Source organism: Sparus aurata, chromosome 8, assembly GCF_900880675.1.
Source record: "Sparus aurata chromosome 8, fSpaAur1.1, whole genome shotgun sequence".
Lineage (NCBI taxonomy): Eukaryota > Metazoa > Chordata > Actinopteri > Spariformes > Sparidae > Sparus > Sparus aurata.
Window position 1 is genome coordinate 2,870,114 of NC_044194.1, and position 16,338 is coordinate 2,886,451.

General features: G+C 44.1%; 1 protein-coding gene across 12 annotated transcripts in view; it reads left to right on the top strand.

Annotated features, from left to right (window-relative positions):
• Positions 1-16,338, top strand: part of cadps2 (Ca++-dependent secretion activator 2) — a 182,570-nt gene that overhangs the window by 53,081 nt on the left and 113,151 nt on the right. For all 12 annotated transcript variants that reach the window (XM_030426028.1, XM_030426032.1, XM_030426030.1 and 9 more), the window contains exon 3: positions 10,410-10,742. In XM_030426028.1, coding sequence (XP_030281888.1) covers positions 10,410-10,742 — 333 coding nt within the window. The remainder of the gene's footprint in view (positions 1-10,409; positions 10,743-16,338) is intronic.

The window sequence follows — 16,338 nt, forward strand, 5'->3', positions numbered from 1 at the left end:
ACTACACGTAGAAATGAGATAATATAACAGACAGAAGTCAAGATAATCCGTTGTTTTCCATCTTGTTGTAACAAAACTCTGACTGAGAGACTTGATGGTCTTTGTCGTGCCATCATGGACTTTATTGTCTCAGTCTGGAGAACACGGTTTCTTGAATATTTACTTGTCATCTTGATGCATCATCAGTTTTCTTGATGATCCTTTGATTTAGAAAGTCCTCTCGGTAATCAGACTTCATCAGTGTCCGATGTAAACGCTGCATGTTTTTCAGAACCAGTATCTGCATCAGTTTCGTAGCAGTTCAGTGTGAACCCGATGGTGTTCTGTACGTCCTCCTCGTTCCTCGATCGTCACGCTCTCGGTATTTCTGGGTATTTAACGTTCCTCCTCGCCTGTTTGTTCCCAGTTCAGTGAGCTGGAACGGTCGTGGAGTCAAACAGCAGGTGTTTTTTCTTCTCCATCAGACCACCGAGTCAAACCCTCGTTTCACCTCCGCTCCGATTTCCTGCTTCACCTGTCCGATCAGACAAGAAGCCCGGAGGATCGATCGGAACAATTCTCATCAAAACTGAACCGAATCTTCTGACAAATCTGAGCGCGTCTCCCAGAAAACACAGAAAAGCAGCTGTTAGTCACGGCGCTGACACTCCTCCGCCTCTAGTTTCCCTCACAAACTGATGGCAAACTCCACCACTTCACGCTTCGTCTGTGACATTTGCAATCTGAAAGGAGGAACGGTGCCGGTGTTAAAAAGATTCTGCACCTTCACTGGAGGCAGAGGAGAAGCCCACGCTTGTTCCTTTTAATCTGCACATCATCAGGTTTTTACTGAACATGAAGTAATTGGTTCTGAGAATAAACTGATGATCTGTTAGCGGCTCGACAAAATCACACATGGCCTCAATCAAACCTTTGCTGCGGGAGGTTTATGTTGAGGGGCTTTTTCTGTCAAAGCCGACAGAATGGAGCCTCCACACTCGAGCTGAAGTCAGACAAACAAACGAACCCGGTTTGGATCAGAACCTGCTTCCTGCAACATTACGACCCGCCTGCTGACTTCCTCAGACTCTCCATCATCTGACGCAGAGAGAAGTCGTGTTTTTCCACCCGCAGTCAGACTGATGATAAAAGTCCCAATGTTTCATTGTCTGGGCTTCATTTACATAATCACAGTGGTTCTGTCTTTATTTGATCTCTCTGTCATCAGTGTCAGCAGTCGCAGTCGGTCCTGACAGCTTTTCTTTAGTCTGGAGACATTTTGCTGGCTGCATTGTCCGCTGCGGCGAACGCGGCCTTGACGGGTTGATAATTCAATTTGGTTATTGAATTTCTTAAATAAAATCGATGACGTGATTTTATCACCCAGAAACGATCCATATCTGACACATGATTCATTTAATGCTTCAGAATTCTGTTTATTGTGATTTCTAGGGCTGTTTTCGACTAAGGATTTTCATAGTCGAGTCAGATTCGTCAGATTTTGCGGTAGTCGACTGATCGTCGAACCTTTTTCCTTTTTTTTTTTTTTTTTCTAGATAGCAGGCTCCGAAAACGCAGCCCTCCCGTTGTCGTGTGGACGGCGAATCTGCATACTTTCCAAAACGATGACGCCATCGCCCCGCCCCTCGACCTCTTGCCTCTAACCTCTGAACCCCGCAACGTCTCATAACAACACCAACAACAATGGCGGACTACATGCTCGTGTTCGTGACGCAGAAGACATTGAGCTTTCTTGCATCTTACTTGCCTTGAGTTGAGTGTGAGTCGCAGCAGCAGTTCGCCCGTGTGGACGGGGCCTTAGTATCCACTGTGAGCCAATAAATCCGTAAATGCTAACGGTCCTGTAGCGTGCTGCTCACCTCCGCTCATTTGGATTGTGCAACTGCAGTGGGTGATTTATTAATACGTAGTAAGAAGCTAAGACTACCGTTTAAACGCACACATCATTTTGAACTCACAGTCAGTAGGCAGATTTTGTATCAAAATAGGCTTTTATATAACGAAAAAAAGACATTCTATGTAACAATTTATGCTCAGCAGCCGTGGGCACCCCCATGTAGCCAGAATGGTACGGTCTTGTTTACATTGCAACATTTTCGGACCAGTCGACTATTGGAGGTCAGCCCTAGTGATTTCACACAGCTGCTCTGCCAATAACCAGACATCATATCATCATCTCAACCCTGTCACCTGATCTGACCTCTCAGGGATCAATAAAGGTGATTAGCAAACAGTTTCCGGATGTCATTTTCTTATGTACTTGAAGCACTGGGTATGTGTTATATTTCTTGCAATATGGTTCGAGTGCAATATCTAGATTTTAAGAGAACAAAGCAAAATCAGGACCTTCACATTCCTCCTCATGGTATCCTGGTTCTTGGATTACTTTTTAGATGTCCCTTCATCTTCACAACATCACCCTCGTCTTCTTCACGGTCCGACTTCTGCTCTTCTAACTCGCCCTGCAGTTCCTCTGGACTCAAAACTCTCATCCTGATATATGAAGTGTGGAGGCTCTCTGACAGACTAACAGGCTGAGTTGAAGCAGGCGACGGAGAGTTTAATATCGAGCTGAAACATGTTTTATGCATGAAGGAACATACGATCCACAGCTGATGGTGGAGCGCCGAGAGAAAAGCCTGAATAATAACAGCTCCATCATAACGACACGCGGGATTAAATGCAGACATCAGCTGAGCCGCGTGACGAAGAGAAGAGACGATTCAGCTGTGGAGGTCAGAGACAGAAACACCTGCTGATCCTTTAAGACTTTATTCAACAAACTGTTTTTTAAATCGCCCCCTCGTCTAGTTAATTACAGTCCCATCAGTTCATCTGGCGACTGTACATACTACAATACCCATGAGCCTCAGCTACCGCTACAGAGAAGTCAGTCAGAGCTGAATTTGAACAAATGTTGTTGGATTTGTTAAAAACAAAACACGACAAAAAAAGCTGATGATTCAGTCGTCACGTTTTCTCGACACCGTCAGCTTCAGCTCATATTCGCTGCACACGCTGACAGATTTTAAGCTCTTGCGTCTTCGTTAGCTCGTACCGTAACGCTTTTATAATTACAGGCTTTTTGTCAAAGTACCAGATAGAACTGATTTGTACTGCAGTGATGATTCAGCCCAGGACGGCTCTCCAGCTGTGAGTCATCGAACACCAAACATCATCTACGGCAGAAGTTAACGGCGCTGTTTTCAATCAGCGTCACGAGTTGTGAAACTTTTTTTTATATCTTTACTTTTTCCCATCGCTGTTGTCCGTCTCAGGTGATGGGAAAGAAGCCTTGAGTACATTTCTTGAGCAGTAAAATACTGAGTTAATCTAAATGTATTGACAGTAGGAACACTTGTGATAATTGATTAATCATGTCAGTGATGCATCTAAACTGTTCTCTGGTCGCAGCGTCTCAGATTTGAGGCTTTGCTGCTGTAAAAGAATCCACTCTGAACATTTTGAGGGTTTTGAACTGTCTGTCAGCCAAATAAGACATTTGAAGACGCTTTAGTGAAACTCTGCTCTGAGTATTTTGGTCTCGACTTGTTGCTGAAGCAGTCGGAGCCTCGCTGAGTGTTTTCCACCTTTCAGAAGATTATTTCTCTCCTCTTCAGCGGCTTCGCTGACACTCGACCGGCCGCAAAACACTCGCGGTCTGTGTCTTTAATCTCCTGACTCGCAGCCCGGCGCTCTGCTGGTGTGTAAATAATTTAGTGAAATTTTAAAGCCCCAATTAATTCGAGCAGCATGGAGGGAGGATGTCCCCTGCTGATTGATTCATTAGTAATAATGGCTGACATTTGTGTCGCCAGACAAAATGGAGGAGAGCCTATAGAATCCGGAGAGCAGCAGAGGGAGGGCTGCAGCCTGATTTAAGGCTCCACTCATCTGTTATAGTGTGTCAGCGTGGAGTTCTGTGCAGGCCCGGTGGTTCAGTCTGAACCCGACCCGAGTCCTGAAGCTACCAGGTATTTATTTTATTAGTCTCCTCTCATGAAAATCTGATATAGGGCCAAAAAATGTAAACTAGAAATATAAATGTCAGCGCAGACACTGACATAAAAAGGTTTTATTAGGCTTTTATATAAAAACCTCAAGATTTTATGTAGAATCATTTTGTTCTGTATCTTCAACCAAAGAACAGATTGTCTGAAAAGATTCTATAAAATGTTAACAAAGAACTTCATTAAAAAAAATCAGGCATCGTTTTCTGCACTTTGTTCTTTGAAACCACAAAGTTTTTATATCAGCTGATATCGACAATTGATATTGATTTATACTGTCAGCTGCCGTCTTTATCCAATTCACCCTTATTACACACTGGATCCACTGCAGCATCCTGAACAAATTCAAGAGTAGGAAAGAAACGTTTAGTGTATTTCTTGTTTTTTTTCTTATTGTGTGATGCAAAGCAGACCAGAAGGAGCATTTAGAAATTAAATGTTGCCTCGTACAAGTTTAGGTAATCATCCGAAATTCAAAATCAGTCTGACTTTAACAAAGTGTTCAACACAGAGTGGGGGACTCATCGATCCAGGACTCTGAGGGGGTCTAGACGGGGGGTCAGAAGAACCTGACAAGAACCTGACAGGAGGCTCAGACCTTTACACACACACACACACACACACACACACACACACAAAGAACCTACATTTACGCGTTAATATCGTTTTGTTACGGTTGTACGAAGCACCAAATGTGGATTAAATTTGCCGCTGTTCATAACTTTTTCCTCCTGATTGCGTAACGCTTAAAACTAAAGAGGAAGAAGAAGAAGAAGAAAGAAACTTTACATTTGAGAGATGTTATTGAAACTTCTTACATCCACACGGGGAACCATCGGCCTTGAAGCTGTGATTCATCGACAGGAAGTCGAGAAGTATTGAGAGACTCAACTCGTTGTTAAAAGAAAGCTCAGGTGGAGTGTGAGAGTAATTGCAGACCACAGCGAAGTGGAGTCAACACATTCAGGATCATTTTTCCTGTGATGAAACATCAGAGCTGCGTTCGTCCGCGGCCCATTTGATCTGCGACAGAAAGCAATCAGACAAATCGAAAACAGTAATCATCCTGACACGGGAAAAAAAATAATCGCCGCTGGTTAACGAGACACCGGCCGCTCCATTAGCCCGTCTTCATGCCAGTCACCATTATTTAAAGATGACCCTTTAACCATCCACTGATGACTGAGAAGGGAGAATTGCTGTTTTGGTGTTACGTGATCATTATATTCGTTTGGCTTGGTAGAAAATATATTCTGATTAAGAGACTCGAATGGTAAAAAATAAAGGGAACAGGATGAACGATTGTGATCATCCGTCCGATCTGGAAGTGTAGTTCTACGCAGTTGTGATGTAGGCTGTGACACATTTCGGTGTGCAGTTGTGTCAAGAGTTGTGTTGCAGCAAAGGAAAGCGTTACAGAGTGTAAATCGCCTCCATCTCAGGAATCATAAGATCGATTACAGCCTCGATGTCGCGTCCAAACAGCATGAGAGTGTTCGACTGTTGTGCTGCATTGGACGCTCTGGAGGAGGTGTTGAAAGCGTTGCAAACATCCATTATCAATATTATTGATTTTTCCATACCTTGACAACACTACTGCAATATTCTAACCGTCAGGATAAAGCAGCACCCGCTTCTAATCGAGAACATGTCTGACGAAAGGTAGTAAATGGCCCCTGTGAAGAGGCGGAGGCACTAAATGGGTGAAATCATGGATACTACAGCGACGAGCTCAATGTCTTTCCTCCCTTTTTCTATTTGTTTCTCTTCTCGTGTGCTGATTCGTCTGGTGAACAGCGAACTAGTCGCCAATTCTACACGATCTGTCCGCTGAAACGCCGCCAACAGAGACTGACTGGTGCCGACACACCATCAAAAACTAAGACCACCGATGTCAGCGCTCTTAAGCCTTTCACGTCTAGAGGCTGCAGTTTTTCATTCATTGTTCTCAAATACAAAAAATGTGTGAGGTCGTTACTATCAGCATGTCACACCGTGTTAGTCACCGGCGCAGTGGACAGCATGTTTTCATTGCTGTCTTGAGTCGGATAAATCTTTTAGTGCTTCTGACCCTGCTCCATGGTTACTCTTTGTTCTGTCTGTTCGTAGCATTGTGGAGAGAATGAAAAGTGACTCTGAGCAGTTTATTGATCAAATCTTCTTCTCGGCCCACCTGGCCGTCAGCCTGCAGCCTCTTCAAACAGTCATGGCTTATTTCCACCAGAAAACTCTCACATCTGTTTCCTCATTTCAAGTGTCATCATTTGAACAGTCAGCTTTATAGTCGCCGGCCCGGCTGCATCCTCCTCCTCCTCTTCTGCGGGAGCTGTTTAATGTCCTCTTGTTCTCTGCAGTTTGTGTTGAGTGATGCAGAGAGGCAGATTAGCTGCTGTTAGCAGGCTCATCTGGTGGCAGCTACATCCGTCACCTCCCTCGTCATCCACTTAACGTTTGCCCATTTCCATTCATCACCATAAAGAGGAGTCTCTGCGTGTCGTCTCTCAGCGGCGCCGCCCCCCCTGCTGATTTCAAATATCTCTGCTGATTTCCCCGACACTAAAACAATAGATTTGTCTGCTGTTTCTCTTTTATCTCCTCGTTGAGTCTCTTCAGATTCTACTGATTTCTGTTCCACATCGTTACTCCTGTTGCTCCACGGTGGCGTCTCTCCATCTGCTGTCGGTTCACCCTGCGCAGGTCTATCGCTCACATGAGGCGGCGTTGCCAACAGACCATCTTTGTTGTTGGTGCAGTTTATCCATCTCAGTTAATCAAACTAGCAAAGCCATTCAAAGCAGGGAAGTGTCTGCCAGACACGGGGCTGCGCTGAGAGACCCAAAAAGCAATCAGAGCTGGGTCACGTAAGAGTGTTTCCTTGTTGGAGTTTTGTATTTGTTGGACCTGGTAACAGGACCGTGGGTAATCACATGGAAACCCCTGAAGAGGACCCTCATAGACTGTTCAAGTGAAACCTTCACCAAAATGCAACCGAGGGTCTTTTTGTGAATGTATACAAGTCAAATGTTCGTTTAAAAGCATAATTACAATGAAAGCACCACTTGACCGTATTTTTGTTTTTGGGTCAAACTCATTTTCAATGGGAGTGCTACAGGCAATTTAGCGATAGCATCAAAATCTCTCTGTTTAAAACACTAAGAAGGCTCGACACAACATGAAACTTTGCTGGTAGTATCACCAGGGTCTCTACACATGAACACGAGCATTGAGAACATTGTTTGTGTACACAGAGTTTACTAAAAAGAAGGTTTTTGAACAACTCACGTTAGCAGTAGCTTGTTCCGCTCGCCGCCGTCCTGCCAGTGGAGAAGTGTCGATCTCAGAATGTGACGTAACCTGGAGGACAGTTAAGGTGGAACGCTCCTAAAGCTTAGTTCCATATAAATGCAGGATAATTTGTTGTTTTGTCGTTAGCGAAAAACAATATTGACCTTGAAGTTGAAAAAGGAGCCTCATATAAGAAACAATACTAAATCAAAAGCCAGAAAAGTCACGTGAGATCTTGCGTGGATAGTTGTTGCTGGAAGACAGTAGTTCCACCTTAACTGTCCTCCAGGTTACGTCACATTCGGAGATCAACACTTCTCGGAAAACACTGCTAACGTGAGTTGTTCAAAAACCTTCTTTTTAGTAAACTCTGTGTACACAAACAATGTTCTCAATGCTCGTGTTCATGTGTAGAGACCCTGGTGATACTACAAGCAAAGTTTCATGTTGTGTCGATACTTCTTACTGTTTTAAACAGAGATTTTGATGCTATCGTAAAAGTGTCTGTAGCACTCCATTGAAAATTAGTGAATCTTAAAAGCGGCGCTTTCATCGGAATTATGCTTTTAAATCAAGGTTAGCCTCAGGTACATTCACAGAAAATGCCTCGGTTGCATTTTGGCGAGAGTTCAACATGCAGAATATGTCTTGTTGACAGATGTTATTATTCAGTTTTATCAGATTAGAGAGCAACAAAAGCCCTTGTGAGTAACATGTCAGGCTTCATGTGTCTGTTAAAGTGGAGTTCAGTCCTTCAGACATACAGCAGGTGCATTAAACCATCATGTTCCTAATGAGCTTCACTCAAATCAGATGGGACACGTGCAGAGAGAATCTGCTGCCGGATTTATCACCTCTGACAGGACGTCTTGCAGATTTTAAAGTTAGAAATCTTCCTCTGCCAAAATCTAGTTGAATTTGGAGCGATGGAATCACATCAGACGAGGAAATAAAGCTGAATATGTTAAATGTTCTGATCCAGTTTGATGCCGGTGCCTGTTGCTGCGGCCCCTCTGAGCTCGCGGCCTCCATTAGATGAATCATTTTCTCGCCGATGTTCTGATCTTCGGACTCTCGGAGCGACTGACGGGGAGAGGGGAAGCAGCCAGCTGAGAGACTGCTGAATGTCACACTGAGCCACTGCTGAGTCAGTCTGAGCCATTTATTCTTCTGTCAGACTCAGTGAGCGTCGCTTTGGGTAAAGTAATCTGTCAAAATCCACAAATATGAAAGAACCAGTGTTTAACATCAGAGGAGGAGGACGGGACGGTCCCGTTGGCACTCCAGATTTTTGTGGTCATTTCAGTCTGAAATGTTGGAACAGAGTTTGGAAAAATGGCACGAGCCAATCCAAGCCTTTACATTCCTGAAGAAAAAGGAACTTAAATTCTGTTTACATCTCAATAAAAGGAATTGGAAGTAAGCGTACTTATTAAGTCAGCGTGTTAAAATAAGCACTAACCCAGATGGAAGTTGATATGTCGGAACCAGGGCGTCTTTTTGTTTGGGTTGTGCTGCATTCAGTCCCAGCTGAGGGACGTATTCATAAATCATCTAAAGAAGAAGCTCTAACGGGCGCAAATTCTAAAAATATCTAATTTCTAAGACGCTTTTGATTTGTGTGTGTGTAAATAATTCACAAAGCATTGTAGCGCTAAAAGTCTCAAAGAATTATTGGGACATTGTTCAAACAAACTTCTGAAGACTTATTCACAAAGTTGGTTTCCGTTCAGTCATCAGTAATCAGGTTGTGTGACTGAGTGATGTTCCCCTGGTTCTGAGTCACCACCCAGATCTTGTGCTCAGCTTGTGTTGTGCTCATTGATGGAGGATGATGCATTTTGTTGTCAACCTTCCATCCCAGCAACTGGTTTGGGTTCGCACTGCGTCATTAGGTTGTTTTCATCAAAATGAAAGAGGAGGCTACATTTTGGTTGCTCTGACGAGAACCTAAAAGTTGCTCTATCTAACTGAAGGGGAGCTGCAGGCTTTTAAAACATGTGTGGGAGTGTCCTTACAGAGTGTGGGAGTGTCCTTACATAGTGTGGGATTGTCCTTAGTATCGGAGTGTCCTTACATAGTGTGGGATTGTCCTTAGTATGGGAGTGTCCTTACATAGTGTGGGGTTGTCCTTAGTATGGGAGTGTCCTTACAGAGTGTGGCAGTGTCCTTACAGAGTGTGGGAGTCTCCTTACAGAGTGTGGCAGTGTCCTTACAGAGTGTTGGAGTGTCCTTACAGAGTGTGGGAGTGTCCTTACAGAGTATGGGAGTGTCCTTACAGGGTGTGGGAGTGTCCCTACATAATGTGGGAGTGTCCTTACAGAGTATGGGAGTGTCCTTACAGAGTGTGGCAGTGTCCCTACAGGGTGTGGGAGTGTCCTTACAGGGTGTGGCATCGTCCATACAGAGTGTGGGAGTGTCCCTACAGAATGTGGGAGTGTCCCTACAGAATGTGGGAGTGTCCCTACAGAGTGTGGGAGTGTGGCAGTGTCCTTACAGAGTGTGGCAGTGTCCCTACAGGGTGTGGGAGTGTCCCTACAGAATCTGGGAGTGTCCTTACAAAATGTGGGAGTGTCCTTACAGAGTGTGGGAGTGTCCTTACAGTGTCTCCTACTTTAGACAGCTTTTGCTAAGCAGCTCCAGTCCAGATTTCGGTTTTCGATGAGTGTAAATAAAGTTCTCAGCTACTTCAGTCATTTAAACCCTGTAATGCTGTTTTGCTGTGAAGCTCCAGAAATGTTCTGTGGACTACAAAACTTCACCTGACTTTTCATGAGTGTGGCGTTGAGGGGATATAGAGCCAATATATATTTTCAGTTCATTTGCAAAAAAATGATAAAAGCCTTTCTTAAAATGAGTAAATTGGCACCAGTTTGATCGATATTCCCTTAACTGCATATGATTTAGGAAAAGTAAACAAATAGATTAAAAAGGAGATTTACTGAGATACAAAAGATTGTATAACAAAGGTTCAGTTGTTCTCTGTGCTACATGCACAAAAAGCAAACTAAAACAGTAAAGACTAATGGATGTATAATGATTAATGTCAGTTGGACTCTGTGTTTGTTGTCCGGCTGTTGGTGCTCATGGTTCTGTATCGTTTCTCCTCGGCAGGGCTTCCTGAAGAGCGAGCGTGTCTCCCGGATGGTTCAGAGCGGCGGCTGCTCGGCCAACGACTTCCGCGAGGTCTTCAAGAAGAACATCGAGCGGCGCGTCCGAAGCCTCCCGGAGATCGACGGCCTGAGCAAAGAAACGGTCCTGAGCTCCTGGATCGCCAAGTACGACGCCATCTACAGGGGAGACGAGGACATGCGGCGCCAGCCACAGCGGGCGCACCTGAGCGCCGTGTCGGAGCTCATCCTCAGCAAGGAGCAGCTGTACGAGATGTTCCAGCAGATCCTCGGCGTCCGCAAGTTTGAGCACCAGCTGCTGTACAACGCCTGTCAGGTGAGCCGCAATAAGTCAACAGGTAGACATGGACACGTTTCACAAACTGAGGCATCCTGAGCTGTAGTTCCTCTAACGGCCACTAGATGCTGCTGTAGGGAAACTTTGAAACATTCATTTCTATTTCACGTGTGGCTCATTTCATTTGACGAATCGAGGCCTTTAATGCGACGCTGTGCTTTTTCTTCCATGTTTTCTGAATTCCATCGATGTGTTTTTGGAGATCATAATGCAGTAAAAGATTATTGGGGTTGTTTATAATTATTAAAATAATGGGTATGTTTACTGTTTCAGTTTAGTGATTCTATCAGTTTAACTGCCTTCATTATCCCTCCGTCCGTCTCGCTCAACCCAACCAGCCGATGCAGGTGTCCGCCTGACATTCAGTCCAGTTCTACTCAAGGTTTCTTCCTGTTTGGCAGTTTTTTCCTCGCCACAGTCATCAGGTTCTTACTCACGGTGGAAAATTGTCTCCCTGTAAATGAATTAATCAAGGACTTCAGTTTAGACCTGCTCGATTTGGAAAGTGTCATGAGATTTGTTTTGTTGTGAATTGGCGCTATACAAATAAAGATTGCAGGTATGGCGAGAATGTAATGCAGTTTATTCAGCTCCCAGAGAACTGGTGTGGAGAGGGCTGAAACAACTCGACTTATGCCAAAGAGTGAAATGTGAGCGTGCCGACACTGGATGTTTGTTTTTCCCAGTCAGAGTTTCACCAAGGGACTGCCCGTCTTAACAAATCTGTTTCTGTGGACTCGAGTTGCTTTCCTTTTTTTTGTGGTTGTGAACTGGATTAGAACTGAACTCTTTGGGGGGTCGTGGAGAGGACAAAACAGACTATTTACCAAGTGGATTGGACAAGTCCTACACAAACACAAACACGCACACACACACACATCAAAATTGAATGGGGTTGTGGTCTATTTGTTTTTGCAGCGCTGGTTTTTGGACACGAATATTTTCCTGCTGCCTGCGTGTCGTCTATTAATGTAGCTGGCTCCGGAGTGTGTTACGTCTCCAAACCTTGGGATAATTTAGCTTTAAAAACACACATATATTATCACACATATCGTTGTAATGCTGTTTTTTTGTTGCTTCCCTTTTCTTATTTTGTTATCAGTGCAGTAAACCAGCCCTGCCCTCTGGTCTCCTCACCTCTGTGTCCCCTCAGGCCATCACTGTCTCCTCATTAGACTTTTTCTTTTACTTTTTTTTGCATTTTTCCAGCTCTGATCAAAAGTCAATTTAACTTTACAAGTTCAGTGAGTTTTGACGGTCTAAGGGCAAGGGCCCTCGTTAGCAGCGGACTCTGCAGAGCATCGTGATGGTCTCTTACCGTATCTTGGCACTTGTAATTAGACGGTCACTGAATCTGCACAGCGAGCACCATCACCACCAAGTGCTTCAGCAGTCACGATGAAGACTGTCGCATGAGGACGGGACTGGAGTTAAACAGGAAGTGGCATCACGGAACTGAACATATCCTGAACATGAGTCTTCTTGTTATTACTGCAGATCTTCTCCACCGTCTTTTGTTTATAATGAAAACAGTAAAATCCGAGTTTGACTCCCTCTGCTTCCTCCTTCCTCTGCAGTTTGGAGACAAACTCTTCCTGGAAAGCTCCTGTTGCAACCACACAGATAGTGCAGTGGTTTATTTATGGAGATCGATGGTTTCCACTGTGTGCAGCAGTTGCGAGTGCCACTGAAAGAAGAATTCAAATCCATAATTGATTTGTTTTACAAGGACTGAGAGCATCGTGAATCTGCCCACAATTCAACTCTTCATTTTTTTGAATATCTGCCCCGACAGCTTTGCAGACGTTAATTGCAAAACCCAGCTGAACTTCTTCAGTAGCAAAACACATTTAAAGCCGATTCATGGGGCGAAAATGTGTTTTCAAGGCAAATCTTTCTCTTTAAACATCAGCTCTGTGGGACTGGAGCTGTAATACGTCTTCATCCAAACCTTTTGAATTAATGCAGCCTGCTTTCAAACCTCAGATCCATTCAGCGTGACAGAAAAAGATGCTTTATACCTCCAGCTGACATCATCATCATTAAACCCCATCGGCTCTCCCAAATAACAGCCATCACAAAGTTGATGAGCGACTATTTGGAACAACATTTCCTCTTTTCTTTCACGTTGTTTTCAGTCTTCGGGGTCCGACTGGTTCTGGTCTCGTGGAGTCCCTCAGAGTCGGTCTCCTGACCTGCAGGGATGTAACTCATCTCCCCTCTGCAAACTTTAAAGGTCAAAGTTAAAGTTCACAGACTGCAGCAGAGAGGATTATCATTCACTCGTCGTTTTACAGGCGTTCAGTGTCTTGTAATGCTTTTCCCTCCTTCCTCTCCTCTGTGTGTTTGCTGTAGACAAATGACAAGATGGAGACAGTCGCTGTGTTTCAATTCAGGGTGTGCATCCTCTGAAGGACTCGGCCTTTGTGGTCTTTGAAGGTGAGTCCTTCAGAGAGACCTTGTTAACCACGTCAGCCATTGTTAAAATGTGACGGTTTAGCCTTTGGAGCATTTCATGGTTGCTTCACCCAATGTTATACCCTTATGTCTCGCCCAGGCCCGCGGAAGTGCCGATCTACGGCACGTGATCTCGCCATTTTCTCTCTGTTCTTTCTTCTTTTTCGGGTGTGCAAACAATCTTGGGATATGTGAGGCCATGAAGGATAGTAGCGGTGCATCCTCCGCTACGATCCTTCATAATTGGTCGTCAGATGCTCCTCTGAAGGATGCAGACCGTGAATTGAGATTGTCGTATGGCCTAAGTGTTTCTTATCAAACAGTTCTCATTGTTCTCGTAATAGCGTTTAACCACGTATATCCACAGAACTGATGATGGTCGACGTACCGGAAGTCATCCCGACAATATCGCTGAAATACTGATATTGAGATATTTGGTCAAAAACATTGTGATATTTAGCATTTATGAAGTACTTAAGAGATGATTTGAAAATATCAAAACCTACTGTGTGTCGCAATAAATGCTGAAAACATTATGATTTAGTTTTCAGGCCAGCTTTGTGTAATTCATGTGTGTTTGGTAGCTTGTGGACTTGAAATTGGAATCAGCCAAGATCGATGCATCTCTGTGTGTAATCAGTGTTGGTTTTATAAAAAGTTCACAGGATGACAAACATTAGCAGCTACTGTATTTTATTATGTTATTTCAGGAAACGTAGTGGTCTGTTCTCCCATCGTCAGTGGGCAGTTGATTCCTCCGCTGTGAGGCCTGAACGGAATGGTGGTCTTTACTGAGTTACAGGTTTCAGGGCGGAAAACGTCAAAGAGAAGAAGAGTTGTGTCGGAGATTCGACTGGCAGGCTCGTTCCTCACAGCTCAAAACTTGTGCAAATCACACCAAAGCCGTCTGCTCGGTTAGACAGCGCTGGAGGAACGAGAGGAAATCTGTTCTGTTTGTTCATCTGGGTGAAGAGACTTTAAAGGCCGGTCCACAGTCTCTGAAAACCACCCTGCAGAGGAAACAGTGCGTCAGTAATCCTCAGCGATTCTCCTCTGCTGATTATTTCCTTCTCTGTAACCAGCGCCGAACATAAATAGCTTCCATTTACAGATGACTTCACGGCCCATTGAGACATCATTCTCGCCTGTATAACAACCAGAGTGAGTCTGTTGCCAGGACAGATTCTATTATTGTCCTGCTTCATTAGTCGCCTGAATAGAAAGACGATGAAGAGGAGAGGCCGTGAGGAGGAGAAGAGAGCGCACAAATGAGAAATTAGATTTTTTTAAACGCTCACCTGCGTTTTCAGGTTTTCGCCAAAATCCCAGTGTCATGTTCTGCCTTCAACAAACTGTCGTCACACTTTCCAGCAGCAGCAGAGACGTGTTTTCATCTAACGAGCTCTGATAGACTCAGTGAACTCTGGCTTGTCCCTGAAAGGAGTTTGCTGCTGTTACATTCAGTGTATCAGCGTTTCCACAAAGTTCAAATCATATTTTTTCATTAGTTACGTTCAAGATATTCTCCTTTCCGTTTCTTTGTGGATCTTGTATCAGTGTTTTCTCCCATTTAGACGACCTGGAAGCTTTTTGTTAGCAGTACGCAGACGATATAGTTCTATATTTAAGACATTTTATATTAACTGTTAAATGTGTTGAACTGACGTCTTTGTCATAGAGACCATGTTTCAGCTCATCACTACAATATGACTTCAGAGAGAAACCTTCACATTAATCATTATCGTCTCTCTTTCAACTTAGAAATGAACAAAATATCATAATAGTTACACCGATTGTTGTTTTATGACACGTTAATGTTGGACGGCAGTGAGAGGAGATTCTCATCCAGGTTTCTACTAGAAATCAACTTTGAAATCCAGCTTTGTGCTCACTGGGGTGAAAGATATTTCTCTCAGGAGTCGGTGTACAGAAATGTATTTCTTTAAGATGTAGAGATCAGCTCTGAAACACTTGAGCGGTTTTTGTCCGAGAGGACGGCTTCTGCTGACTGCAGCGTCGACACCGAGGGAATCCTTCAGCCTGTCAGGCTCAAATCTGTCAGATTGAACCTTCTCTGACTGTTCAGCAGGTTGGTTCCCTCTGGAGCCGCTCGCTTCCACTGTCGGACTGCAAGTCTGCTTTCTACCACCAACCAGCTGCATTTCAACCACGCTTTGCTATAACAAATATTTGTAATCTTAATTTAATTTGAGTCTTTCTGTCGAGGCTCTGTGGACCCTTTACTGAAAGTGTTGTTTACTGATCTAATTACTGATTCCAGCTCCTGTCATCATGAGGACTCAGCGGACAACATGTTAGACAGGACAGCACGCAGACAGAGCGACACAAACATGACTGTGAAAATATTTTCAGTGACTGATCATTTTTAAAGAAGTGATTTTGAGTACAGGTGTTTACTGTGTTCATGACAGCAGTGTGTTTGATCAACTTACTGGTCTGCTGTTCAGGATCGTGACTTCATGAGATTGTGGACTGCAGAGACGTGAGTGAGGCCGAGGGAGGAGGGGAACACTTCTCCTTCTCCATCAGGGATGGAAAAAGATGGAGGGAGATAAAAATAGAAGAGAGGAGGAACTCCAGCTGTGGAGGGACGGGGAGAGTCCAGGTGTTCAGATCAGCAGGTCTCAGAGGATAAACAGCAGTGAGGCTGTGTGTGTGTGTGTGTGTGTGTGTGTGTGTGTGTGTGTGTTTGATTCCTCTACCTTACAAACTGAGCTAAAAATCTATCTACTCTTAGTTTGCAACAATAGATGATATGCTACGTTTGGTCAAACATTCAAAATAAAGTTTGCAGACAGACGGTTCTTACACTATGACTCCTGGACTGGTGTAAAAGCAGTTTGGTGATGTTTAGGCACATTCAGCTGAAACAGATCAAACTTTGGATTAAAACAACCACGAACAAACAAATCACTCTCGACTCGTCACAAACAGGATATGAACCCGTTTTATTGGGGGAACAGTTCAGTAAATAACCCCAGCCGCCTCCTGACTTCTCTCAGTCTTTATACTCCTGCACTGGAGGGGCGTTTAAAGTGAAACTCTCACCAAAATGCAACCCAGGCTTTTTTTGTGAATGTGCCTGAGTCAAACTTTT